Source organism: Macaca thibetana, chromosome 1 (assembly GCF_024542745.1).
Source record: "Macaca thibetana thibetana isolate TM-01 chromosome 1, ASM2454274v1, whole genome shotgun sequence".
Classification (NCBI taxonomy): Eukaryota; Metazoa; Chordata; class Mammalia; order Primates; family Cercopithecidae; genus Macaca; species Macaca thibetana.
Window position 1 is genome coordinate 9,014,697 of NC_065578.1, and position 26,319 is coordinate 9,041,015.

General features: G+C 52.5%; 1 protein-coding gene across 5 annotated transcripts in view; it reads right to left on the minus strand.

Annotated features, from left to right (window-relative positions):
• Positions 1-26,319, minus strand: part of CTNNBIP1 (catenin beta interacting protein 1) — a 668,528-nt gene that overhangs the window by 20,554 nt on the left and 621,655 nt on the right. For 3 of the 5 annotated variants that reach the window (XR_007725297.1, XM_050789296.1, XM_050789268.1), the window contains exons 3-5: positions 10,198-10,282; positions 4,295-4,414; positions 3,489-3,579 (exon numbers count right to left, since the gene is read on the minus strand). Coding sequence is in view for 4 of the 5 variants with exons in the window: in XM_050789268.1 (XP_050645225.1) it covers positions 3,489-3,579; positions 4,295-4,414; positions 10,198-10,282 (296 nt within the window). In the remaining variant the exon portion in view is untranslated. The remainder of the gene's footprint in view (positions 1-3,488; positions 3,580-4,294; positions 4,415-10,197; positions 10,283-26,319) is intronic. The other 2 variants (XM_050789292.1, XM_050789284.1) reach the window with 2 other exon arrangements.

Sequence of the window (26,319 nt, forward strand, 5' to 3'; positions counted from 1 at the left end):
AAGAGTGGGGGGTAAAGGGGTGCCTATGGCCCCCTCCCTGGGCCTCAAGGAAAGGAGCAGTGCCCTAGGTACGAGACCCCTCCAGCCCTGGAAGGGAAGCATGTGCAGGGCTAAAGGTGGTGGCCAGACCCTCAGGACCAATGTCGGGTGCTGTCCGTTGGAGGGTCTGCCTCAGACCCCCTGCTAGGGGAGTCCCCGGGGACATGGAGTCTCCTCTGGCTCAGGGAACACTTAGAGCAGCCTGGAGCATTTGCTGAGAGACAGCGCCACCTAGTGGGCAGGAGGTGCGCAGCAGGCCATTATCTGCAGGCTCCAGGCCTTTGGAGTCCATCATGGCAGTCCCTGCACCCTGCTCTGGCCCCTGCATCCTGCCCCAATCCCTGGAGACAACAATCCAGGACTTCTGCCACCTAAGCAGTGTCTCCGCCTCTGACAGCAGGACCCTGCAGCATCAGCTGAGATTGGCTCTGCGATGGAAAAGGTTGGCAGGTGAGATTTTAACAGAGATTCATTTGGGCACATGGCGCAGGCAGAGATGCAGGGTCCTGCCCTCACATGGTAAGTTCACTATGGGAATGGGTTGACTGCAGTTCTCGTTATTGTTGTGTGTGTTTGTGGTGTCGTTAGGCTCGCAAAGAAAATACTATGCTTGTGAAACGCTTCCAGGCATAGCTGACCCCTCCCCTCTCCACTCCCAGTCCACAGAATTCTCAGAGCCTCCTGCAACTCAGGTCTCCTGTGTGGCTCAGGCCCCGGCAGCCAGGTCAGAGGTAGGGGCGCCCCAGCAGCAGGGAATGACTCCCACCACCTATTCCCCAACAATTCCCTGGGGTCCTCCCTGGCTCCAGCTTCAGCTCCAGGAGCCCTCTCTCCAGAGAAAGAAGTAGCTGTGGACACCAACCACCCCGAAGGGCCCAGACTCCACAGCCCACACAGTTGGTCACAGCTGCCGGCTTGCTCCGACTGCTCAGCAGTTTCAGGGCAAGGTCAACAGCTAAGTGGGGTCACTGACTTTCCTCAACAATTTGGCAGAGTTCATTTTTATTCTCAACTGTTGGTTCAGGTAGGCAAGATAAAGAGTTATCCTAAAATATTTTAACTTTCCCTTATGACAAAGAAACAAATGTACAATGTTAAAATATCTGTTTTACAAAAATGTGTGACTCAGAAAGTTAAAGTTTCTTATATAGTCCTATCCCCCTAACAATTTTTTATTATTGTTTGAGACAGAGTCTTGCTCTGTCATCCAGGCTGGAGTGCAGTGGCATGATCTCAGCTCACTGCAAGCTCCGTCTCCTGGGTTCATGGCCATCCTCCTGCCTCAGCCTCCTGAGCAGCTGGGACCACAGGCACCCGCCACGATGCCTGGCTTTTTTTTTTTTTTTTTTTTTTTTTTTGAGATGGAGTCTTGCTCTGTTGCCCAGGCTGGACATGCAGTAGTGAGATCTTGGCGCACTGCAGCCTCTGCCTCCCAGGTTCAAGTGATTCTCCTGCCTTAGCCTCCCAAGTAGCTGGAATTACAGGTGCATGCTACTATGCCCAGCTAAATTTTGTATTTTTAGTATAGATGGGGTTTCACCATGCTGGCCAGGCTGGTCTCGAACTCCTGACCTCAGATGATCCACCCACCTTGGCCTCCCAAAGTGCTGGGATTACAGGCATGAGCCACGGCACTTGGCCTATTGCTGCTTTTTATACTGACATATGATCCTACATTTTGGTGTCTCTTATTTTGATTTTTTCCCAAGAGTATTCAACTGGAGGCTTTCTTACCATCCCAGCTCAAATTCAGGTTAACTCAGTGACCAAGACCAGGTGGGAAGGAAGGTGAGTCCCCAGGGACTCAGAAGCCTGAAGGTTTCAGGTTGACATGAGTCAGAAGCCAGGGTAGAGGGGGCCATGCTAGAAACCCAGATTAGCCCTGGAAGAAAAGAGACCTCACCCAAGAGATCCCAGGATGGGGCGGGAGCCAGCGCCACACAGAACAGGCTGCTGCATGATCCAGGAGGCACACCTGGGCAGACACACCCAGGCAGGCTGTGCGTGGTGAGCTGCTGTCCCAGGGAGCTCCCTGAGCTTCTGCTGAGTTTCTGCTGAGTTGGGTGCACAAGCCAGGTCACACCCAGCATTGGCGCTTGGGAACAGGCCTGTGTGCCAGGGCAGAGCCCTAAGATATCCAGGAGAACAAGGGTTGGCTGGTGATCTAGGTCAGGCCCCGCATGCCAGCTTCATAGCACAGCAAACGCAGCCGTCAGCACTCTGCTTCTGGGCGCCTGCTCGTGTCTGGACATGCCACAGGTTGCAATATTTCATGGCCAGTCATTCCAACAAAGCATAAAGAGAATAGGCCGGGCGCGGTGGCTCAAGCCTGTAATCCCAGCACTTTGGGAGGCCGAGACGGGCGGATCACGAGGTCAGGAGATCGAGACCATCCTGGCTAACACAGTGAAACCCCGTCTCTACTAAAAAATACAAAAAACTAGCCGGGCGAGGTGGCGGGCGCCTGTAGTCCCAGCTACTCGGGAGGCTGAGGCAGGAGAATGGCGTAAACCCGGGAGGCGGAGCTTGCAGTGAGCTGAGATCGCGCCACTGCACTCCACCCTGGGCGACAGAGCGAGACTCCGTCTCAAAAAAAAAAAAAAAAAAAAAAGATAATAAAAGGAAAGGACTCTATGGAGATGCTGGTCAGAATCCTGGGCCTCCATGTCATGATAAGCCTTTTAGAGAAGAAGAACCTTGCTAAGCAGCCAAGGGACATGGAGCTGTCCAGTAGCCATGTGGGTCATGGGCAAGATGGCAAACATCGAAGCGCTCCTCAGGCACAGGTGCACATCCTGGGACTCCCAGTAACCAGCTAGCTGCATGGCCAAGTGACTCACTGCTCCCAAATCCCAGTTTCCTTGCCTGTTAAGTGGAAGCATTAATAATACAAATTGTAGCTACCGACAATAGAATGAAGCGATGGTGCTTGCTACACAACTCACACCCTGCCTGCTACCATGCTGATTGGTTGAGGTCACCCAAAAAAGATAGAACTCCCTCAGGTGCACAGAGACATCAGGCCTTTGGCGCATTCCTTCTGGCCACAGCCAGGACCACACCACCTACAATGTGCTCAGGACAACAGTGACAGCATTGTCCCAGCACACAAGGGCAGTTTCTCTCTCCTGGACAGGGTGCTGGGTGGGTAGGGGTCAGGCCAAAGGTTAAGGAAATGCAATAAGCAGTCTCTGCAGTTATAGGGCACCCAAACATCTCCATTTCCTGCCTCTTCCTGCCATTTGTCTGGTAGAGTCTTTGGCTCCCACCTGAGGAAGGAGATGGGATCAGGTGGGAGGCTCCGGAGGCTCCCTGGCTCAGCTCTGTGGGTAGAGGGAGCTGTAGCCCCTCCTAGGCAGTCCTGGGTCTCATGGATCACCCATCAAAGAGGGCTGGAGCTACACTTTCTAAGGGAAGCCACTGCCCCAGCCCCTCTGCCACCGACTCACCCTGGTCAATGGAGTGCGGAGGCAGCTGGCTGAGCTGGCTGTTGACCACCCCTGCATAGGTGCGCAGGAACTCCTCCTCGCTGGCTGTCAGCTGCAGGAGAGAGCTGTGGTGAGGGGCAGCATGCACCTGTTCCCTGAAAGGCACCTGCACCCCTAGAGGCACCGCCCAGGCCTGCTTGGTTCCTGGATGGTGCGTCCTCCTTTGCTTCTCGGGCCTCTATTCCTGAGATTTGACCCCTTTGCTTTCAGGGCCAGCACACCCCCCTCCCACCCTGCTTAAACTTGGTCCAGGGGTCCGAAGGCCTTGCCACTCAAACTGAATCTGAGATTAGGGTATGGTCTAGTACAGGTCAGTGGAAGACATAGGTCCTGCCCAGAAGGCTGAGGGGCGATTCCATGTCCCTCCACTCTTTTTGAGAAATGCCCCTGTACCCGCATGCCTGCTGCCGTCTCAGCTCCTGTCCTGCCAAGTTGTCCCTGAGCTGCCCCCTGGGAGAGAAGACTTTCGGGGTTGCGAGGGGGAGAAAAAGAAGGTCAGGGCCTTGAGGCTCTCACCTGTCTGGCCCCAACCCGGCATGGGGGTGGGCAGACTGCCCAGCAGTGCCCCTAGAACTCGAAGAGCTAGGCTCTGTGCCTGGGGGGCCGGAAGCAGCCCTAGAGCCAAGCCATAGGCCCAGCGGCCCCTCCTCAGCCCGTGGCTCCGCAGGAGGCAGCTGCAGTGGCTCCGCCCCCCAGCAGCCCAGCAGGGCCCCTCCCTGGGAGCCCCTCCCTGGGGGCCCACTGCCTGACATCCCGCAGGCACTCACGTTTGATCCCATCTTCCGCAGCATGAGCAGCACTCGGACCTTCTGCTGAATGTACATCTCCTCCGGACTCTTCCCGGGAGCTCCCTCGCGGTTCATCCCCCTGCCCGGCTCTGGGGACTCCTGCAGAGCAAGCAACAGCATCAAAAGGGAAGAGATCAGGATGCGACATACTGGGACACTGACACCTGCTAGTGACCCTCACTCCTCCCAGGAGCCCCTTTCCACCCGCAGTCTCCGTTCTGGGAGCATGGGGCAGGTGGCGAGGTACAGGGTTCCTCCCTCACCCACGCTGATCCCAGCCAGCTGGACTGAGCACCTCTGTTCTCCAGCACGCGCTGCAGGGGCTGGCCTGCCTGCTTCCTCTGTGCATGGAGCTGCTGGGTCCAGGGAAACTGAGATGACTGAACTGCTGGTTATTTCTGCCTGCCAGTCACCCCAGAGCAAAGCTCCTGCTATAAGCCCTAAGACACGTGGTGCATGAAGCCCCAAATGTTCCAGGTTTTCAGAAGAAGCAACTTCCACAAGGGGCAAAAAAGTGATGGGATCAGAGGCAGCTGGTTAGGGTCTTTGGCTCAAGAAACCGTGCGATCATTGCCCAGCCCCCAAACACTGAGACGGCTCCCTAGGCAAAAGCCCCTGACAAGTTTAAGAGGCCAGGGTTGTGGCTCCTGGGCTGGACTCCAAGAGGTCCCTCGATGGAAAGACAGTGGCCCAGGGCTATAGGGCTTGCTACCTCAGCCCTCACAAACCCACCCCACCTGTCAGAGGGTAGCTCCTGCAGGCAGCTGGGAAGGCCAGCAGCGTGTCCACATGCAGCAGGGACCTAACCTGTAGAAAGCCCCAGGAGAGATGTCCAGAGCCCCCTCCCTGCAAGAGGAGCTGGAGGAGAGGAAGCTGGGTATGGAGGGGCTTGGGTTACACACTGGTAACTCCTGGATGAGTCAGAAATAACACAGCAGCTGCTGGGGTGGAGCCTTATCAGCCCTGGTGCCAAGGAACTGCGCTCGGGGAACCACGGAACCAAGCTGGAGGGCCAAGAACACTCCTCGCACCATCCGTCCCTCCAGGCCCAGCAAGCCCTGGACCAATGGGCTTTCCCAGGCAGGGTTGCTCTCTGTGCAGAGGGCAGCCTCAGCAATGTGCCAGAGCCTGGGCAGCAGCCTCCCTGTAGGTACTTGTCAACTGCTCATTCCCCATCAGCTAATGGGGCCCTCGCCCTAGAAGTGCACACAATAAGCTAATAGCAGCTGCATGCTTGATGTGGCACAGGTCTCTTTCCAGCAACTTCTGCTAAATCCCTATAGCACAGACTCTCTTACTCTGATGTTTGCTCCTCTTCCACCTCCTCCTGGGCTCAGAAAACAGCCTAAGTGATAACTGGGAGCTAGGAAAGAGGAGTAAACTGCCCCAGGAGTGGTCTCTGATGAGAGGGACCCCCAGCCACTCCCCAGGGCCAGGGTGCACCCCAGCGTGGGGAAGGCCGTAACTTCCTGTGCAGCTGAGCAGGGAAGCTCTGTTCTGGGGCATCACTCCTCACACTGACCCATTCTCACTTCCTTTCACTTCACTAGATGTGGAGCACTGCGGGTCTGGAGCTGGGCTCTACACAGCCTCATGGGGTGAACCTTGTACCCCGAACCTGGGTGTGGATGATGATGTGGTCTCCACCTCTTCCCCAGTGGCCACCTGGATCTGGGTTACTATGTGACCTCCTCATGATCCCCCCACTTCATTTCTTGTCCTTTTCTCTACACAACAGCCAGAATGATCTTATGATTTTTTTTTTTTTTTTTTTTTTTGACACAGGGTCTCCCTCTGTCGCCCAGACTGGAGTGCAGTGGCGTGATCATAGCTCACTGCAGCATCGACCTGCTGGGCTTTAGCAATCCTCCCAACTCAGCCTCCTGAGTAGCTAGGATCACAGGTGCACATCACCACGCTTGACTCATTTAAAAAAATTTTTTCTGTAGAAAAAGTCTTGCTATGTTGCCCAGGCTGGTCTCAAACTCCTGGGCTCAAGTGATCCTCCCACCTCATCCTCCCCAAAACAGATGACATCACTCCCTACTTAAACCTACCTTAGAATGCATTTCACAATCCTTGCCAGGACCCTGCGAGGGCTCCGCTGTCAGCCCTGCCTCCCTCCCCAGCCTGCCTCTTCTTCCTCTTCCCCTTGCTCTGCCTTCCTGGCGCTCGGCCATTCTAGAACATGCTGAGAAGCTCCTTCCCTCTGGCAGCCTTTGTACTGGGTGTCCCCTTAGCCAGGAACTGGCTTCTTTCCATCCTGTGTCTTGGTGTAAAGGCACCTTCCTAGGGAAGCTTCCCTGACAGTTGCTCTGGTGCCCAGGAGTACAGTGGTACGATCAGAACTCACTGCAGCCCTGAACTCCTGGGCTCAAGCGATCCTCCTGCCTCAGTCTCCTAAGTAGCTGGGATCACAGGAGCACGCCACAACACCCTGCCACTTTTAAATTTTTTTGTAGAGGTCTTGCTATGTTGCCCAGCCAGGTTGGTCTCAAACTCCCGGCCTCAAGCAATCCTCCTGCCTCGGCCTCCGAAAATATTGGAATTAACAGGCATGAGCCACCATGCCCGCCTGTCCTGATTTTCTGAAAGTGCCCTGTTGGAGAACTTGCTTATTGTCTCTCTCCCCTGCCTACTGCAAGGCCAGGGCCCCCTCTGCTGTGCTCACTCCTGTCTTCTGGGAGCCTAGCACTTGGCAGGCACTTAATACTGTCCGCTTAGCTAAATGGAATATAGTGAGACAGCCTATGGTGTCTGAGCTTCTCCCACTCTGCAATATCCACACCCATCTAGGCCCAAATGTCATTGTGTTAACAGACCAAAGTACCTAACCCAGTCTCCCATAACCAAATTTAGCTTTTACAAAGGACTCACACTTCTAAAGTAGTGTGCCTTGGGCTATCGTGTTCTCCAAAGAACATCTGAAATGCTCCAGAAAGCCTTTGAGCTGGGAGTTAGGACTTCCAGGAGTAAAACCTTCCAATTCTGTCCTGGGCCTAAGGGCTAGTTTTCATTTGCTCTCTCCTGGTGAGAGACAGGGTGAAATACAAGGAGCTGGCCACTAGGTGTCGCCACACACAAAAGCACCAGCATTGCTTCCTCCCCACTCCCAGCAGGTTCTCCCAGGGCTCCAGACCACGCGGTTTAATAAGCCCACCAGTCTTTAGCCAATGTGGGAAGCAGATCACTCCTGCTCTGGCTCTCCCTATTCTAATCCTACTATCACAAACCACACTCCAGCCCCGGGTCCCAGAGAGCTATTTGTTCATTCAGAGAGCCAGCCCTGCCCAGGTAAGGATTGGTGTCTGGTTTTTGCTGCCGCATCCACACAGGAGCCAGTGGTCCGGGTACACAGTAGGTGCTTCTCAGAGGAGCGTCAGTTCCATATCAGACTGCTTCCATCACAGACCACCTCCATGGGGCCAGCTTTACAGAATGTTGCCCTCGCCAACAAGCTATCTATGAACAGCTTGCACTGATAGGTGCCGCCCCGTCTTCCCGGCTGGTGCAGCGCCTCACGCTGGGATTCCTAGGGCTTGGGCTGCCCAGCTATGGGCCTGTGGTGTCACTGGTGCCTGCATTTTGGAGCCAGGTTACTCCTGCTTCAATTCACTTCCCTGGAAGAGACAGTTCTTCTTGCTTCAGAGAAGACCCTTGACTTGTCTTTTCTAAAAAGTGTGGTCATGGAGAATTCTTCCAGCTCTAGTTTGAGCTGATTCCGCCCTGCTGCCTAACAAGAGGGCACACTCAGGGCTGGATCTGAAGCAGAAACGCAGCCAGGAGCACATGTTCCCAACCTTCCCATTCCAACCCAAACAGAAACACCGTGACTGGCTTACATAATTCTCTCCTCATCTGCAGTAAGGGTGTCAGTGTGGAGCAAACTCGTAATTGGAGATAATAAATCATAATCAACCCAAACAATATAGACATTTCAGTCATGGTATGCTATGAGTATATTAAAGTATGTCTCTGTCACCTATACAAGCAAACGTGCTATTAAATTTTTATCACAATTCTGACAAGCATCAGGTTCATTTCACTTGAGAAATCTTATTTTCCCCTGCAGGGATCAAAAACTGGTCTCCATTAGACTATGTTTAAATTACATAAACTAAAACTGCAACTAAATTAGACACACTAATTATTCATCCAGTCCTTGAACGTGAGAACCAAAGTAATGATGGTTCTCAATTATGGTTTCTTGGCTATTCCCATAAACATTCCAGCGTCTAAAATGGGGCAGCTTCCACTCCAAATCCTAAGAAAATTTCTGTTAGCTGCCCAAGTCAGAGGTGAGCCAAAAAAAGGAAAATGAAAAGAAACAGGCCAGGCACAGTGGCTCACGCCTATAATCCTAGCACTTTGGGAGGCCGAGGCGGGCAGATCACCTGAGGTTAAGAGTTTGAGACTAGCCTGGCCAACATGGTGAAATCCAGTCTCTACAAAAAATTAGCTGGGCATGGTGGCAGGCGCCTGTAATCCCAGCTACTTGGAGGCTGAGGCAGGAGAATCGCTTGAACCTGGGAGGCGGAAGTTGCCTGGAGCCAAGATCACGCCATTGCACTCCAGCCTGAGCGACAGAGTGAGACTCTGTCTCAAAAAACAAAAACAAAAACAATAAAACAGAAAAGAAACAACAGGCAAGTATTAACTATCCAAATTAATGGTGAGGGGACAGGTCTGTGGTTATATTATGTAGTAGACAACCACACATTCTGCAAAAAGTGGGTGCCATCCCAGAAAATGACATCTGATTGGGGCAAACACAATGAAGAGACATTAAGGTACATATCTTCAATTTAGATAGAGACACACTCCTGCTACACACACACACACACACACACACACACACACACACACACGGTTTGGAGCTGCCTCTCTGTTGAAGGAAGCTTGGCTGGTCAGGAAAGGATGGTGAGGAAGTGGCTCCCGACCACTGTGAAAGGTACACACAACAGGAGAACTGGCCTTGGCTTCACAGGCCACACCACATTCCCAGGGAGACACCCAAGGGCATCTGTAAGAGGCACGCTCAGATACCACACTCCTTCCCAGCCTTTGCAGGGACCTAACCTCGACCACCATGTAATCTCCAGCTTTTAAGCAGTTGATCTCACTTTAGAAGAATTAGGACGTAGTACAAGAGGAACCTGGAGAACAAGACTGCTGAAAGTCACATGTGGCAGTTGGAGGCTGGACGGCTGTGGCTCCCTGTATGGGTCTCTGTCTGGGAAATGCAGCTCATTCTAATAAAGAGCTTTGAAACCTGGCCTCACTTTGACAGGCACGAGTGGCCCTGAATACAAACACAGCCACCTGCACTCCTTTTTATTTTTAAACTGGAAGCTAATGCTGTTGAACATCCACATTTATCTATGTTAGAATATCCACTTATACCCAGGGTGGTCTTGCACCTGCTAGGAAGATGTCAAGTCAGCTCAGGCGAGGCCAGGCAGCAAAGCTGCTCCCTCAGGCACACGAGCTGCCTCCAGCCCCTGCACTCATCTTTTGTTTTGTCCATTTTAAAACACACTGCGATAGATTCTAATACATTTAAAAACATACAATTTACATTTTCATGATGTTTACATTGCAAAAAATACAACGCCACAGAATTGGTGGTTCCTAGAGCTTATATGAAATATTATCCAGAATCTGCACATGTCTTAGCCTAAAAGAAATCAGCAGCACCCTAACATTCTCCAGAAGAACCAACACATCTGGAGAAATGAGCACCATTAGGGCTCATGGTGAAAGGTAACAGATGAGCTAACTTCATGATCAGCCCTGGAGCCTGGCGTCCAAGACGACTCCTCACCCCCCACCCCACACTACCATATGGCCACATTACAGAGTCCTTCCCCGGGGGGCCTTACCTGCTTCTGGAAATTGACTTCAGGCAAACAGGTGCTCAACTGTGAGGGGAGGGCTGTGGCCGGGCAGAAGTAGGAAGGTGCCGCCCTGCGGAAACACAGAACGCGGGTCATGGGAGGAGTCAGGAGGGCCCAGGCAGCTGCCAGGGCTTGGTCTGGAGCACACGCCCCACGCTGAGGATGCACAACTGCTGGCGGGAAGCTCGTGGAGCCGGGCTTTGCCGCGGTCCCGAAATACCTGAGTGTCTGGCAAGCCCAGGAAACCCGTACCCACGCCTCTGGGATAAATAAGGTGCTGACGGCAGCTCAGCTGGCCTGGCATTTCCGGCCGAAGCAGGTCAGTCCGCTCAACACCACACACCCTGCTCCCCTTGGCTTAGTCACCAAGTCTGATTGAGACGCTGTGTTCAGAGACACTGTGGACCAGAATGCATCACTCCAGGACAGCTGATGCCCAAGTCCCGCACCTGCACGAGAGAATGCCCCACCTACCAAATCTAACATGACAAGCAAGGCACAGGTAGCTCAGCACCCCGCAGCCTCTATGCTCAGTGCATATATATGTGTCTGTGTGCTTGAACACCTACAGTTGTGTACATAAACATCAACGAACACAGACACATGCTAGAAACACACACGAAAAGCACAGTTGCAGCTTGTTCGCAGACCTACAGCCTAGCTGCATGTCTACATGCCCCCAGTACACCTCTGGCAGGAATCTGAGAACACTGCCTTCTTTTCTTCTGCCTCCCACACACGGGCTCATCGTTCAGGTCACCTGCACAGGTTAATGGAGCAGGAGCATGGACTGCTGAGGGGGCGGAGACACAGGAGAAGCAGAAGGCTGTGAGGGGCAATGGGAGCCTTACCCACCCGCTCCAGCTGTGCCACCTGCTCTGCTGGGGTGCAAGACGCAGTGCCTCGCATCTCCGAGGCACATATCAATCATCCCAATGAAAGGTGAGGGCACAGGTCTGTGGTTATATATTAATGTGGTAGACAACCACATGTTCTGTAAAAAATGGGTACTTTTGCCGGGCATGGTGGCTCACGCCTGTAATCCCAGCACTTTGGGAGGCCGAGACAGGTGGATCACAAGGTCAGGCGTTCGAGACCAGCCTGGCCAACACAGTGAAACCCTGTATCTACTAAAAATACAAAAAATTAGCCGGGTGTGGTGGCGGGCACCTGTAATCCCGGCTACTCGGGAGGCTGAGGCAGGACAACCGGTTGAACCCGGGAGGCAGAGGTTGCAGTGAGCTGACATCACGCCACTGCACTCCAGCCTGGGCAACAGTATGAGACTCCATCTCAAAAAAATTAAAAAGTGGGTGCTTTTACACCCACTTTTACTAACCACTCTTCTACAACCACAGGGCTCTCAGCTGTCAGCCTTGTAGTGGGGGAAAGGTTGCCAGAGAACACATCGAGAAACCAGTTCTGAGAGAAGTGCAGGGCCAATGACAGCTTGGAAACCACTGTCTTCAATGAATGCTGAAAAGAAAGTTGCTCGATGACCCAAGGTGCTGAGGAAGATGTGGTTTCCATAGAAAGCGGGATTTCAAAAGCCTCCCCTAAAGTCAGACATCGCTGTAAACCTCTGACTCTCTGTTCTCTGTGTCCCTTTAACCAGCAATGGCCCTGGGATAGAAGAGCTGTCACCCACCACTGCCACCCCCTCCACCATCAGACTAACCCTACAGGAACAGGCCATTTATAGCAATTAATTGCTCTTTTATTCCTCTAGATATCAAAGCACCAAAATATCAAGGAACCCTGGGGAACTTTCCACCCAAGTCCCTACATTCTTTCAAAAAGAGATGAAAAGAGAATCTGTCCCTACTTCTGAAGGGCTTTAATTTCTTCTACTACCACAACAGCCAATTATCACTCCTGTCTACAGGGCTCAGACCCTTCCAAGAAGCAGAGGGGAACGTTGTATTCCTGACTTCAAGGGAAGGGGTCAAAGGACAGGGACTGTCCAAGGATTCACGGACAGCTGTTCTATTTGTCATTTAATTTATTTTATTTTTTGCTAACCAAACAGCAGCATACTTGCCATTTTTAAATATTTATTTATTTATTTTTTACTTTAAGTTCCAGGATACCTGTGCAGAATGTGCAGGTTTGTTACACAGGTATGTATACATGTGCCATGGCGGTTTGGGTACCTATCAACCTGTCACCTAGGTTTTAAGCTTTGCATGCATTAGGTATTTGTCTCAATGCTCTCCCTCCCCTTGCCCCCAGGCCCCCAACAGGCCCTGGTATGTGCTGTTCCCCTCCCTGTGTCCATTTGTTATTGTTCAACTTCCACTTATGAGTGAGAACATACAATGTTTGGTTTTCTGTTCCTGTGTTAGTTTGCCGAGAATGATGGCTTCCCGCTTCATCCATGTCCCTGGAAAGGACACGATCTCATTCTTTTTTATGGCTGCACAGTATTCCATGGTGTATATGTGCCACATTCTTTTTTTTTTTTTTTTTTTTTTTTTGAGACAGAGTCTCGCTCTGTGGCCCAGGCTGGAGTGCAGTGGCCGGATCTCAGCTCACTGCAAGCTCCGCCTCCCAGGTTTACGCCATTCTCCTGCCTCAGCCTCCCGAGTAGCTAGGACTACAGGCGCCCGCCACCTCGCCCGGCTAGTTTTTTGTATTTTTTAGTAGAGACGGGGTTTCACTGTGTTAGCCAGGATGGTCTCGATCTCCTGACCTCATGATCCGCCCGTCTCAGCCTCCCAAAGTGCTGAGATTACAGGCTTGAGCCACCGCGCCCGGCCTGTCCCACATTCTTTATCCAGTCAATCACTGATAGGCATTTGGGTTGGTTCCAAGTCTTTGCTATTGTAAATAGTGCTGCAATAAACATAAGTATGCATATGTCTTTATAGCTGAATGATTTATAATCCTTTGGGTGTATACTCAGTAATGGGACTACAGGGTCAAGTGGTATTTCTGGTTCTAGATCCTTGAGGAATCGCCACACTGTCCTCCACAATGGTTGAACTAATTCACGCTACTACCAACAGTGTGAAAGCGTTCCTATTTCTCCACAGCCTCGCCAGCATCTACTGTTTCCTGACTTTTTAATAATCACCTATGTTTGTCATTTTTATAGTCAGGTCAATGTTCCCAGTTTACAGAGGAAGAAACTGAGGCTCAAGGCCCCTGGGCCCCAGGATCCATGTAAGACAGTAAGCACGCTCCAATAACTGGATTCAGTTTTCAGTTCTGCTCTGCCACTGATTGGTTGTGTAAAGCAAGGCCAGTGACTGCTCTTCTGTGCACTTAATTTCATCACCTACAGAAAGGTGATAGACTGTCACCTCTACGTCTTCCCTCAGTGGAGGTGAGACTAGGGCTGGCTTCACGGGCCTGAGGCCTGGACAGTCACACAGGGCCTGTATTCAGGAGGGCCCCATGCTTGGTTTACTGTTCTGCTCTCACCGTCTTGAAATTCTTTTTTTTTTTTTTCTTTTGAGAGAGAAGGTCTTGCTCTGTTGCCCCAGCCACAGTACAGCGGTGCAATCATGGCTCACTGCAGCCTTGAACTCCCTGGCTCAAGCAATCCACCCACCTCAGCCTCCTGCATGGCTGAACCACAGGCACGCACCACCATACCCGGCTAATTTTTACATTTTTTATAGTGACAGGTTCTCATTATGTTGCCTAGGGTGGTCTTGAACTCCTGGGTTCAAGCAATCCTCCCACCTCGGCCTCCCATTACAGGCATGAGCCACCATACCCAGCCTTGAATTTTTTTTTTTTTTCCCCTGAGAACCGAGTTTCGCTCTTATTGCCCAGGCTGGAATGCAATAGCACGATCTCAGCTCACTGCAACCTCCGCCTCCCGGGTTCAAGCGATTCTCCTGCCTCAGCCTCCCGAGTAGCTGGGATTACAGGTGCCTGCCACCATGCCAGGCTATTCTTTTTATTTTAAGTAGAGAGGGATTTCACCATGTTGGCCAGGCTAGTCTCAAACTCCTGACCTCAGGTGATCCACCCACCTCAATCTCCCAAAGTGCTGGGATTACAGGCATGAGCCACCATGCTGGGTCCTGGCCTTGAAATTTTTAATCATTTCTGAACAAGGGGGCTTGCACTGAGCCCTGCAAATGATACAGCTGGTCCAGAATGCGAAAAAGGTCAAGATGCTTCTCAAACTGCCAAGGGTTCCACAACCTTAAGTAGACACTAACAGGACTCAAGAAGGATTTACTGAAACTTTTCTAGGTACACACTGCCCTGAACCAGGCTTGGGGAGCACAAAGTACAGAACTGGGGTGGTGACACTGAACCTGCATTCCAGGAGTTGACTGAGTGGCTGAGGAAACCACACAACACAAGACAAAGAGAAAACCACACAAATAATACATGATAATGAGCCAAAAAGGTATGTTAGGTCAAGACACAAACCCTCCTAGAATGCCAACCACGTATCATGTACTGTGCCAAGCATCTGCCCCTGAGGAAAGAAGACCCAGGGCCTTAAGCCAGCATAGTAAGTGGCAGAGCAAAGGGGTCTAGTAAGCTCTGCAAGACGGCAGGGGAGAGGCTAGCTGCTGACGGCTCCGGGGAGAAGTCACTGGAGCTGGGCCTTGAAGGAGGAACAGGAGTTGCTGGTAGAGGAAAGGGGAAGGCACAAGACACAGATGTTCAGCGAACAATTACTGAGCATCTATTCTACGGCAGGCATTGAGAATACACAGGTGAGCAAAACAGCCACGGCTCACATGTGATGAAGGGCTTCCAGTGAGCGGGGAGACAGACACCAATCAAGTCACCTAGATCAATGATCTCAGACACTGAGACAAAGAAAATGAAAGTTAAGTTTGAGTCGCCTTGGGGATGTGCGGCTGGGAGCCCGGAGGAGGAGAAGGAGTTGGCAGGGGTGGCATACGCGTAGGAAGGCCCTGAAGCAGGAGGATATGTGGCTTAGGCCAAGTTAGAGCTGGACCATAGGGGCACTCAGGGGGAGGGGAAGAGGTGTTTCAGCAGAAGGAAGTCAAGCTTCCGCTTGAAAAGACCACTGTGGGGCCAGGTGTGGTGGCTCATGCCTGTAATCCCAGCATTTGGGAGGCCGAGGCAGGTGGATCACGAGGTCAGGAGATCGAGACCATCCTGGCTAACATGGTGAAACCCCATCTCTACTAAAAATACAAAAAATTAGCCGGGCGTGGTGGCGGGCGCCTGTAGTCCCAGCTACTCGGGAGGCGGAGGCAGGAGAATGGCATGAACCCAAGGTGGGGCTCTCAGTGAGCCGAGATCGTGCCCAGCCTGGGCGACAGTGCGAGACTCCGTCTCAGAAAAGAAAGAAAGAAAAGAAAGGAAGGAAAGGAAGGAAAGGAAAGGAAGGAAAGAAAGTAAGGAAAGGAAGGAAGGAAGGAAAGAAAGGAAAGAAATAAAGGAAAGAAAGGAAGGAAAGGAAGGAAAGAAAGAAAAGAAAGAAAAGCCCACTGTGGCCAAGGCATGGAGAAGAGGCTGGGGTGGAGCAGCGGGGAGCAGGAGGGGAGCGGGAGCAACCAGGCAAGGGCTTGGTTGGGTAGAGAAGGGCCAGGAGGAGTGTAAGAGTGCTGTGGTTGTGGCTGTGGCTGTGGGGAGAGGCCTGGCACATGCCCAGGGTGAGGCCCCAAAGGACAGGTTAGACAGCTGGGACTGAGAAGCCCCGGAGGCACAAAAGCACAGGAATGGCAAAAGTCCAAGTGCCCTCGGGATCAAGTCAGCACTATGGTGAACATGTGCAGCAGGTTCGGGGGCCAGAATTGAAACACGGTGACAAGCTAGTTCCGGGAAACATCAGGGGCACTTCTGGGGGCTACTTGGCCTGGAGTGAGAATGGGGGGCCTCAGGAAGAAAACACGTGTGAGGCAGCCGCAGGGCAGGGGGCACCTTCTGTGGGCACACAGAGCCAGAACGGTCAGGAACAACGGGTACCTGGGTGGCAGCAGCGAGACAGCACAGGAGGGTAGGTCAGGGACCAGGGGAAGCCTCTGTCTGGCAGGAAGTCCAACCTGCCAAGCAGGGGGCATCGGGCCCTGGTCAGGAGATGACTTAGGCAGAGTGGTCTCCCAAGAAGACCGGAGTCTGGGAGGATTCATGTGAAGCCCTGTGTGAGGTGTGCGGGAGGGCAGGTGGGGCACCACAGGCAGGACCTCACGAGCCCAGGTGCAGAGCAGAGAGGGAGGAAGGACAGTGAGAGCTGCTCCCGAGAGGCAGGAACCAGTGGGTTTTCTAAGAAGGAGGCAGAGCAGGGCAGGGGAGAGGTCCACCTGCCCCACCCCATGGGCCTTGCCCACTCAGGCCCCACAGGCTCCTGTCCCCATCACAGCCCTCACTAAGCATGGGACTGCCCCCCAGGCACATGCTTCAACAGCACAGGGGCTGCTTCAGTAGCTGTAATAACCCCTTGCCAGCATGATCCAGCACCCGGTGTGTGGCATGGCAGGCCCGCAAGGACAGCAGGGAGGATGAGCGGCTTCTGCCCTCCTTCCTCTGCCTAGAGACCCCTTCCCTCCCTCCTCATGGTCCTCCTGGAACTCAGGACTCACCCAGTGCTGTCACCGTTGTCAAGTCCCTGCAAGGGGGAAAGGAAGGGCAGAATCTTGCCTGTCCTTGCCTGGGTGCCCTGGCCCCCACTTGCTCTGCCTGGGAGCTGTGGTCAGCTTCAGGTGAGTCTTAACCTCGGCTTTGCCTCCTCCAGGTGGGTCGGCTGACTTAACGGTGCAGGGGGAGCTCAGGGGAGGTCACCACCAGAAAAGTCAAGGAGGAAGAAGGTGGGGAGAGGGGAGTCTGAAGATGCTGTGGGCGGGAGGGAGGGAATCCATGGGGAAGGAGGAGGAGGGCAGGGAGCAGAGGAAGGGGAGAGTGAGGCAGAGGCACAGAAAAGGCTCCTGTGGGAAGGGGGAAGGCACCTGGGCCAGCAGATTGCCTGTGGTTGGGCCTGTAGGCAGAGCAGGGGTGCAAGGGACCCAACAGCTGCTGGGCAGTGAGCAGCGGCGATGGGACTGGGCCAGAGGCGAGGACCAGCTAAGCTCAGTAAACTGGATGCCCTCTCCTGGGAATGGCTCCAGGCACACTCCCCAGCCCACAGCAGGGAGGGAGAGATCAGCCAGCAGCCAGCCAGGCTTTCTCCAGGGGCCACGGCAGCCCTTGGGGCAGAGCACCACTGTAGGCCGCACAGCTCAAGGGAGGAGGGAAGACGGCCAGGCCTTAATCCTCAAGGGTTGCCCAGTCCCAGGCCTCCCACCAGAAATCAGGATCTGAAAGGAAGACTCAGGCTGCCCAGAGTCATCCAGATCCACAGGCAAAGCTTTTATCTAGCATGTCAAATCCAGGACAAGGTGTGGGAGCCAAGGGGGCCTGGTCACTGGTTCAGAGTCAGCTGCCCAAGGAACCCTGAGGAAGAGGAAGATGCCATTGTGGGAGGACGAGGAGCATTTTCTATGAACTGGAATATATCAGAGAAAAACCAGCCCCAAATGCCTATGTACATCCTAGAGAGAGGGGAGGGCAGACAATAAAACACGAATGACGGGGAAATTCTTAGCACACAGGAAAAAGACAGGGGCTGGGGCCAACCCCAGGGTGAGTGGGAACAGGAGTGTGGGGGTGGGCGACAGGCCCTTCCTGACCAAAGAGAGGAAGACAGTGAGGGAGGGAGTCTGGGAGCAGAGCTGGACTGAGGCCCTGTGGTGGGGGCACAGGAGCGGCTGGAGGCCAGCACTGGGGTGGGGCTGCAGGGGAACAGGCCCAAGCAGAGGAGGGGACAGGGCCTGTGTTACAAGGGTAGCTGGGAGCTGGGAGCAGAAGAATGGCTGGTCTGACTCAGGGTCCAGCAGGACGACCTGAATGGAGACAGGCCCAGGGCCAGAGCAGAGGCTGTGGCAGGAATCCAGGCAGATCTGCTGGTGTCTCAGGTGAGGGGGCAGCAGCAGAGGGTGAGGGTTCAAGGTGGCCAGCTGGGGACTCGTGGCACAGGCAGACAACAGGATCACCAGGGAGCACACTGTGGGGTGTGGGGGCAATGGTGGCGGCTCCCGGGTTTTCAGGCTAAGTGGCTGAAGGTCGACATTCCTATCAACTGAGCTGGGGAGAAGCAGGTGGAACAATTTTGGGGGACAATCACGAGCTGAAATTTTAGACTTTGAAAGGTTTTTCTGTCTCTGAGCCTTGGTTTCCTTTTCTGTAGAAAGGGGGTGATAACAGCACCTACCTCAAGGGCAAGTTTGAAAATGAGATAACATACAAAGAAAACACCTGAAGCCTGGGCACATAGTGAGACTCTGTCTCTACAAAAAATACAAAAGCTAGCTAGATGCGGTGGCGTGCACTTGCAGTCAGTTATTCCGGAGGCTGAGGTGGGAGAATCACTTGAGCCTGGGAGGTCGAGGCTGCAGTGAGCAGTGATCGTGCCACTGAACTCCAGCCTAGGTAACAGAGCAAGACCCTGTCTCTTAAAAAAAAAAAAAAAAAAAAAAAAAAAGAAGCAAAAACGAGGCCAAGTGCGATAGCTCACACCTGTAATCCCAGCACTTTGGGAGGCCAAAGCGGGTGGATCACCTGAGATTGGGAGTTCGAGACCAGCCTGACCAACATGGACAAACCCTGTCTCTAACTAAAAATACAAAATTAGCCCGGCATGGTGGTGCATTCCTGTTATCCCAGCTACTTGGGAGGCTGAGGCAGGAGAATCGCTTGAATCCGGGAGGCAGAGGTTGTGGTGAGCCAAGATGGCGCCACTGCACTCCAGCTTGGGCAACAAGAGTGAAACTCCATCTTGGGGGGAAAAAAAAAAGCCACTTGGCCCAGTGCCTGGTATACAGCAAGGGTTCAATAAATTCTAGAAACCATACTAATAAGATGAGAAGATGACACAGACCATGTAAGTAAATGCTTTTTGTTGCAGGATGGGGATGGGAGTAAAAATAAACAGTAAGAAATCAAAGGCTTTTTTTTTTTAAGATGGAGTCTCGCTCTGTTGCCCAGGCTGGAGTGCAGTGGCACAATCTTGGCTCACTGCAAGCTCCGCCTCCCGGGTTCACGCCATTCTCCTGCCTCAGCCTCCCGAGTAGCTGGGACTACAGGTGCCCACAACCACGCCCAGCTAATTTTTTGTATTTTTTAGTAGAGACAGGGTTTCACAGTGTTAGTCAGGATGGTCTCCATCTCCTGACTTCGTGATCTGCCCACCTCGACCTCCCAAAGTGCTGGGATTACAGGCGTGAGTCACCGCGCCGGGCCACAAAGGCTTTTAATACCCTCAGCTTCTTGTCTCTTCTCTCCCAGCTGCCCGTCAGTCCCCAGCTGGCTCCGAGGAATGATAAGGGATGGAGAGCCAGGAGGGGACCTTACTTCCACAGTCCGAGGGCTGCCCCGAATCACTGGGGACACTTCTCAGCAGGGTGCCGCTGACATTTCAGACTGGGTGCATTTTTGCTAGAGGGCTGTCTGCACATTGTAGAAGCTGAGAGGCATTCCTGGCCTCCACCCACTAGATGCCAGTAGCAGCCCCCTCCAGTTATGACAATCAAATATATCTTCTGACGTTGCCGTGTCCCATGGGGGACAAAATCGCCAGGTTGAGAGCACTGCTTTAAAGAAGTAGCTGACACGTACTCTGGCTTACTCTGTGCCTTGCACCATTTGTCTTCATTTGTCTTCATTCAGTCTTCGCCACACATGTCCCTACAGGGCTTTACACATGAGCATGCCACGGTGCACAGGGGTGACATCACTCACCTGTCATCGCCCAGCTAGTCCGTATCGGATCAGGATGGAACCCAGATTGTCCAAGGCCTCAACCACTCTGCCCTGTTGCTCTCCAGTATACAAGTACATGGGTAAAAAGTCACACTGAGCCAGCGAGGGGGACAGGAGGCAGGGATCTGCCACGAAGCTCCTGCTAGAGTCCCACACACGGTAGCACCTCAGGTCCTCTAGCGACATCAAAAAAGGGAGTGCCAGAGGGAATTTCCACATGCTCCACTCTCAGTAATTAAACTGCAACAACCTCCCAGACTCTCAGGCCTCAGGAGCAACCGCCTTAATTAATAAATTCCACGTCGCAGCCTCCTCCATCCAGAGCCACGCTCAGTATTCCCGAACTGCACTCCACCAGCAGAGCTAGGGCAAAACAGGCCTCCTAGTGAGGCATGGCATTTGCAGACCACAGCCCCATTCTTAGGGGATAAGCCTGGGGTGGGGAATGTGTCTTGAGGTCACCAACCCCAATTCAAACCTGATGCAAAGCTCCTTCCTGCTCCCTGAAGCCAGGTGATACCACGGAAGAACAATAATTACTGTTGTCACCACAGCATTTTCTAAGCCCAGGCACAGAGTGGCAGAGTCAGTCAGCCCTCACAAGCCTGCAAGGTAGGAATTATTCCCATTTTATGGATGACACAGCTGAGGCTCAGAGAAGTATCCTGCCTGAGGCCATGGAGTAATAAGTGGTAAGCCTGGATCCAAAGCCGTGCTTTCCCTCTCTCCTAACTGCCCCTTCTGGCTCAGGAGTTGATAGACGCATTATCCATTTTAACTGAAATTAAAAGAAAAATCCGGGCCGGGCCCGGTGGCTCACACCTGTAATCCCAGCACTTTGGGAGGCGGAGGTGGGCATATCAGGAGGTCAAGAGATTGCCAACACAGTAAAACCCTGTCTCTACTAAAATTACAAAAATTATCTGGGCATGGTGGTGCATGCCTGTAGTCCCAGCTACTCGAGAGGCTGGGCGGGAGAATTGCTTGAACCCAGGAGGCGGAGGCTGCAGTGAGCTGAGATCTCGCCACTGCACTCCAACCAGGCGATAGAGCACGACTCCGTCTCAAGAAAAAAAAAAAAAAAGAAAAAGAAAAAGAAAAATACACCTTACAGGAAAAAGAAAAACAGCTAGAGTCCAACCCACTGCCAATCAGAGATCAATTAGAAAATAAGATAAAGCTTACAATGATTATATACCAATACATATTAATTAATTAATTTTTTTTGAGACGGAGTCTCACATTGTCACCCAGGTTGGAGTGCAGTGATGCGATCTCGGCTCACTGTAACCTCCGACTCCCGGGTTCAAGTGATTATCCTGCCTCAGCCTCCCAATAGCTGGGATTACAGGCACCTGCCACCATACCCAGCTAATTTTTATATTCTTAGTAAAGACAGGGTTTCATCATGTTGGCTAGGCTGGTCTTGAAATCCTGACCTCAAGTGATCCACCTGCCTCGGCCTCCCAAAGTGCTGGGATTACAGGCATGAGCCACCACGCCTGGCTAATTAATTTTTAAAAAGAAAATATGGCCCGGGCGCAGTGGCTCATGCCTGTAATCCCAACGTTTTTGGAGGCTGAGGTAGGAGTATCGCTTGAGCCCAGGAGGAGTTTCAGACCAGCCTGGGCAACATGGTAAGACATCATCTCTATAAAATTAAAAAAAAAAAAAAAAAAAAACAGTTGTGCATGGTGTGATGAGTCTGTAGTCCCAGCTACTAAGGTGAAAGAAGTGCTTGAGCCCAGGAGGTTGAGGCTGCAGTGAGCCAAGATCATGCCACTGTACTCCGACCTGGATGAAAGGGTAAGCAAGACCCTGTCTCTTAAAAAATAAAAAACTGGCCGGGCACGGTGGCTCACGCCTGTAATCCCAGCACCTTGGGAGGCCAAGGCGGGCAGATCACCTGAGGTCAGGAGTTCGAGACCAGCCTAACAAACATGGTGAAACACCGTCTCTACTAAAAACACAAAATTAGCCAGGCGTGGTGGCACATGCTTGTGATCCCAGCTACTCGGGAGGCTGAGGCAGGAGAATCGCTTGAACCCGGGAGGCGGAGGTTGCGGTGAGCTGAGATCGCGCTATTGCACTCCAGCCTGGGTAACAAGAGCAAAACTCCATCTCATTAAAAAAAAAAAAAGTGGAGGCCCAGGCACAGTGGCTCACACCTGTAATCCCAGCACTTTGGGAGGCCGAGGCACGCGGCCTGAAAAACACAAAAAATTAGCTGGGTGGGAGGCTCTACTAAAAAAAAATAAAAATTAGCTGGGTGTGAGGCTGAGGCAGGAGAATCACTTGAGCCCAGGAGGCAGAGATTGCAGTGAGCCAAAATCACACCACTGCACTCCAGCCTGGGTGATAGAACAAGACTCCATCTCAAAAAAATAAATAAATAAATAAGAAAGAAATGGTAATGTAAGGCAAGGGGGAGAGGCCCTGTGTCTGCATCACATCCCAGACCTCCCCATGTTAGCCACAGCCAGCGCTCCTCCAGTGGGGGCAGCCATGAAGCCCAAATGCAGGAGGGCCCTTTCCTCTCTGGCTACAGGTCTGCCGCCGTGGAAGTGATTCTGGAATTCTCAACAGTTTCCCCTCTGCACACTCCGAGCTCAGAGTAGCCCGCCTGTCCCCTTCACACAGTGCCACGCATGCTGTTCCAGATCCAGAGCCCTCTGACGAAGGCCCTTTGGGAAGGTTCTGGGAGCATTTAAATCAAATCCACCTGACCTGATACAATACAGCCTTGCAATGGCCAGAATGCAATGCTGCATCCAGCTAAGCCGCCTACCTACCACAGGAAAGGTACTGACAGGGCAACCAGGCTGGGAGGGAGGCACCTGGAAGCACTGGGGCATCCTCCTTTCTGTGAAGGGGCTCCTGTTCAGAGCAAGCTCTGCAGACCACCAGTAGGCATGCCACACACACCAAAGTGCTCCAGCACAGGCACAGACCTGCCTGGAGACGGCTTCCCCAGGACCTGCACGCCGGACAGGAAGCAAAAAGAAAGGGCTCCTTCTGTCCCTCCCACGCACAGAGGCAGGCGGTCAGATCCAAGCTTACCCTCATATTCCCTCTACAGCCGCGACTCTCAATGGGGGCGACTCTGCCCCACCGCAGAAATGTGGCAATATCTGGAGACAGTTTTGATTGTCACGACTAGTAGGATCCTGCTGGGTAGAGGCCAGGATCAGTTCCCACCACCAATAATTATCCAGTCCCACGTCCGGAGAGCTGAGGGTAAGAAGCCCTGCTAGGCGGCCGTCTCGGAGCTGCCGATTGCACCAGGTTCCCTCCACATCTCTGGGCCTCTCCATCTGCTATGCTTTCCACTCAGAATTCCTTCCCTCCCTGATTGCTGAGACCAAGCCTCACGGACTGTACTCTGCCTCGAGGCCTGTGTCTGCACATCCACCTGCATTTCCTCCTCCCGCATCACCGCCCCAACGCTGCACCTGGATATCTGAGACATTTTCACCACCAGACTGGAAGCTCTCTGAGGAAGACCGCGGTGGTTTTAAGGCCTTTATAAGCCCCAGGGAACCTTATTCTCAGAAAAATACTAAAACTAACCCACATCTCTTATTAAATGTAATCCTCACATAACTCACAAGAGTAGAGGGAGTGATATATTTTTTTCCCACGTCGCCAATATTTTGTGGACCCTGGAAAAACTTGTAAGGCTCTGTGCTGAAGAATCTGGACAGGTGAGACACCACTGCTAGCCACAACTGGGGCTCTTCAAGTGCTGAAGTGAATGGGAACCATGAAGGAAGTGCCCCCAGCCTTTGAATGTCCTCACTTCAGATAATCCTAACACATCAAGGAGTTGGAGGAACCTGCATGTTCCTATAACTGGATTGGCATAAGGCATCTGTTTATATCTTCTGGTTTAAAACATTTATCCTTGTGATTCTGGCCCAGATCTCGCTGTCTCTCTAGTCCTGAACTGAGTGAAACCCACCTTTTTACAGAGAGGCAAGAGTACCTGGCAGGCTCGCTCTGACAGCCTCTTGTAATTCAGCTGAAAACAATGCAAACAGGAAGGCAAGTGGAGCCTGAGGAAGTTTTCTTGGCTGCCCCAGAACACTCAGGATCCTGGGCTATGTCCTCAGGCTCTACAGTTCTAACCAAGGTGACATGCTGGTGGAGGTGTTCTCTCTGCACAGTGGGGGAACAAGGACAGAAGGAAAGAAAGGCATCTTTCAGCTTAATTTTAAAAGAGATTCTTTTTTTCTTCCCAGAGAACAGCTGGAGCCCTGGAACCTGGCCAAGTCAGAGCCTGAGACCTGAAGTCAGGAACCAGCACGCCTACAAAATCCAGCCACCGATCTTCCTTTAATTCAGTCTGACTCATGACCTTCAGCCTCTGGCAGGTTCCAGAGGGTTTACTAATGCAGAATCCAGAGCCTTTGTCTATTTATAAGCCGATGGAAGGGCTAGAATCCTAGCTCTTGAGTGGGTACAAGCGCCCCCTCACTCCTGGGTATGAGGTCTCCCAGGCCTGACTGACCTTCCCCAAGGGCTGTGCACCCGGCAGGAAGCTTCCTGAGCAAAGGCATCAAAAGATCCTCTGTGTAAACTGGAGGTAGAGGAACTCTTTTTCTCTCCTGGGACACCAGAGAGGTCCCCAGCAAGCTGACGAAGTCCCTAAAGGGCAAATTAATTTGCATTTCTGTCAGTCTTCTTAGAGACTTAGAGGAGAGGCAAAGGGACCACTTCCAGACCTAGTCATTCCAGGGATGGAGCCTGGCCCAGAGGTTCTGGAGAGCGTGGGTCACCTCCAGAGAGCACAATCAGATTGGAAATTTCGACCTATGGAAGCTCCCTCAACCTCACCGTCAAAAGCTACGCCAGCTCAGCCGGGTGCAGCGGCTCACATCTGTAATCCCAACACTCTGGGAGGCCAAGGCGGGCGGATCACAAGGTCAGGAGATTGAGACCATCCTGGCTAACACGGTGAAACTCCGTCTCTACTAAAAATACAAAAAAAAAATTAGCTGGATGTACTGGCAGGCGCCAGTACTCGGGAGGCTGAGGCAGGAGAATGGCGTGAACCCAGGAGGCAGAGCTTGCAGTGAGCCGAGATTGTGCCACTGCACTCCAGCCTGGGCAACAGAGCGAGACTCCATCTAAAAAAAAAAAAAAAAAAAAAAAAAAGCTATGCCAGCTCTTTGCATGGTCACAGCTTAAAATTTTAATTACATTGGGACATTTGACACGGTGCTATTTTTGGCAGGGGGCAGGCACTCACGTTTCACCACAAGGTACATAAGGTCCCTTCACTCTGAACCACACTGACATGTTCACGCCACCCCATTCCCACAAGGACAAGCCTCATCCTCAGAGACAGGTCTGGGCATGGCCCGGCCCTCCCAGTGCCTGAGGGTCACCCAGACCTTCTCAACAGTCACCTCTCTCTCCAGCTCTTCTCCCCTTACCCCATTCCCTCCATAGCTTTCCCTCATTAAAGCCTCTATAATTGGTTCAAATAAACAAGCTTCCTGAACTGAGTTCACTGCATCCCCTCAGAATCCCAGGGCTGGGAAACCCTCCAGCTTCCTGTGGTGAGGATTAGGTCATTAAATCAATCGGGTGGCTTGTAGGACTGTGCCCCCAGAAGCAGCCCTCTCCTCATCACCCGGCTCTGGGGATGGCCATCCTCGGGACATGGCTGAGAGACCCCAGGTGCAGCCTCCTGGGGGAAACTCCTCCCAATCAAACTCTTAGGAAAGTAAGTTTTGCTGGGCACAATGGCAAACGCCTGTAACCCCAGCACTTTGGGAGACTGAGGTAGGAGAATTGCTTGAGTCCTGGACTTCAAAACCAGCCTGGGCAATATAGCAAGACCCCATCTCTTTCTTTTTTTTTTTTTTTTTTTTTTTTTTTTTTTTGAGATGGGGTCTCGCTGTTTCCCTCTGTCACCCAGGCTGGAGTGCAGTGGCACAATCTCAGCTCACTGCAACCTCTGCCTTCCAGGCTCAAGCGATTCTTCTGCCTCAGCCTCCCGAGTAGTTGGGACTACAGGCGCATGCCACCATGCCCGGCTAATTTTATTTTGTATTTTTAGTAGAGACAGGGTTTTGCCATGTTGGCCAGGCTGATCTCAAACTGCTGACCTCATGTGATCTGCCCGCCTCAGCCTCCTAAAGTGCTGGGATTGTAGACGTGAGCCACCGTGCCTGTCCTCTACAAAAAATATTTAAAAGATTAGCTGGGTGCAGGCCAGGCGTGGTGGCTCACACCTGTAATCCCAGCACTTTGGGAGGCTGAGGTGGGCAGATCATGAGGTCAGGAGATCCAGACCATCCTGGCTAACACAGTGAAACCATCTCTACCAAAAAATACAAAAATTAGCCAGGTGTGGTGGTG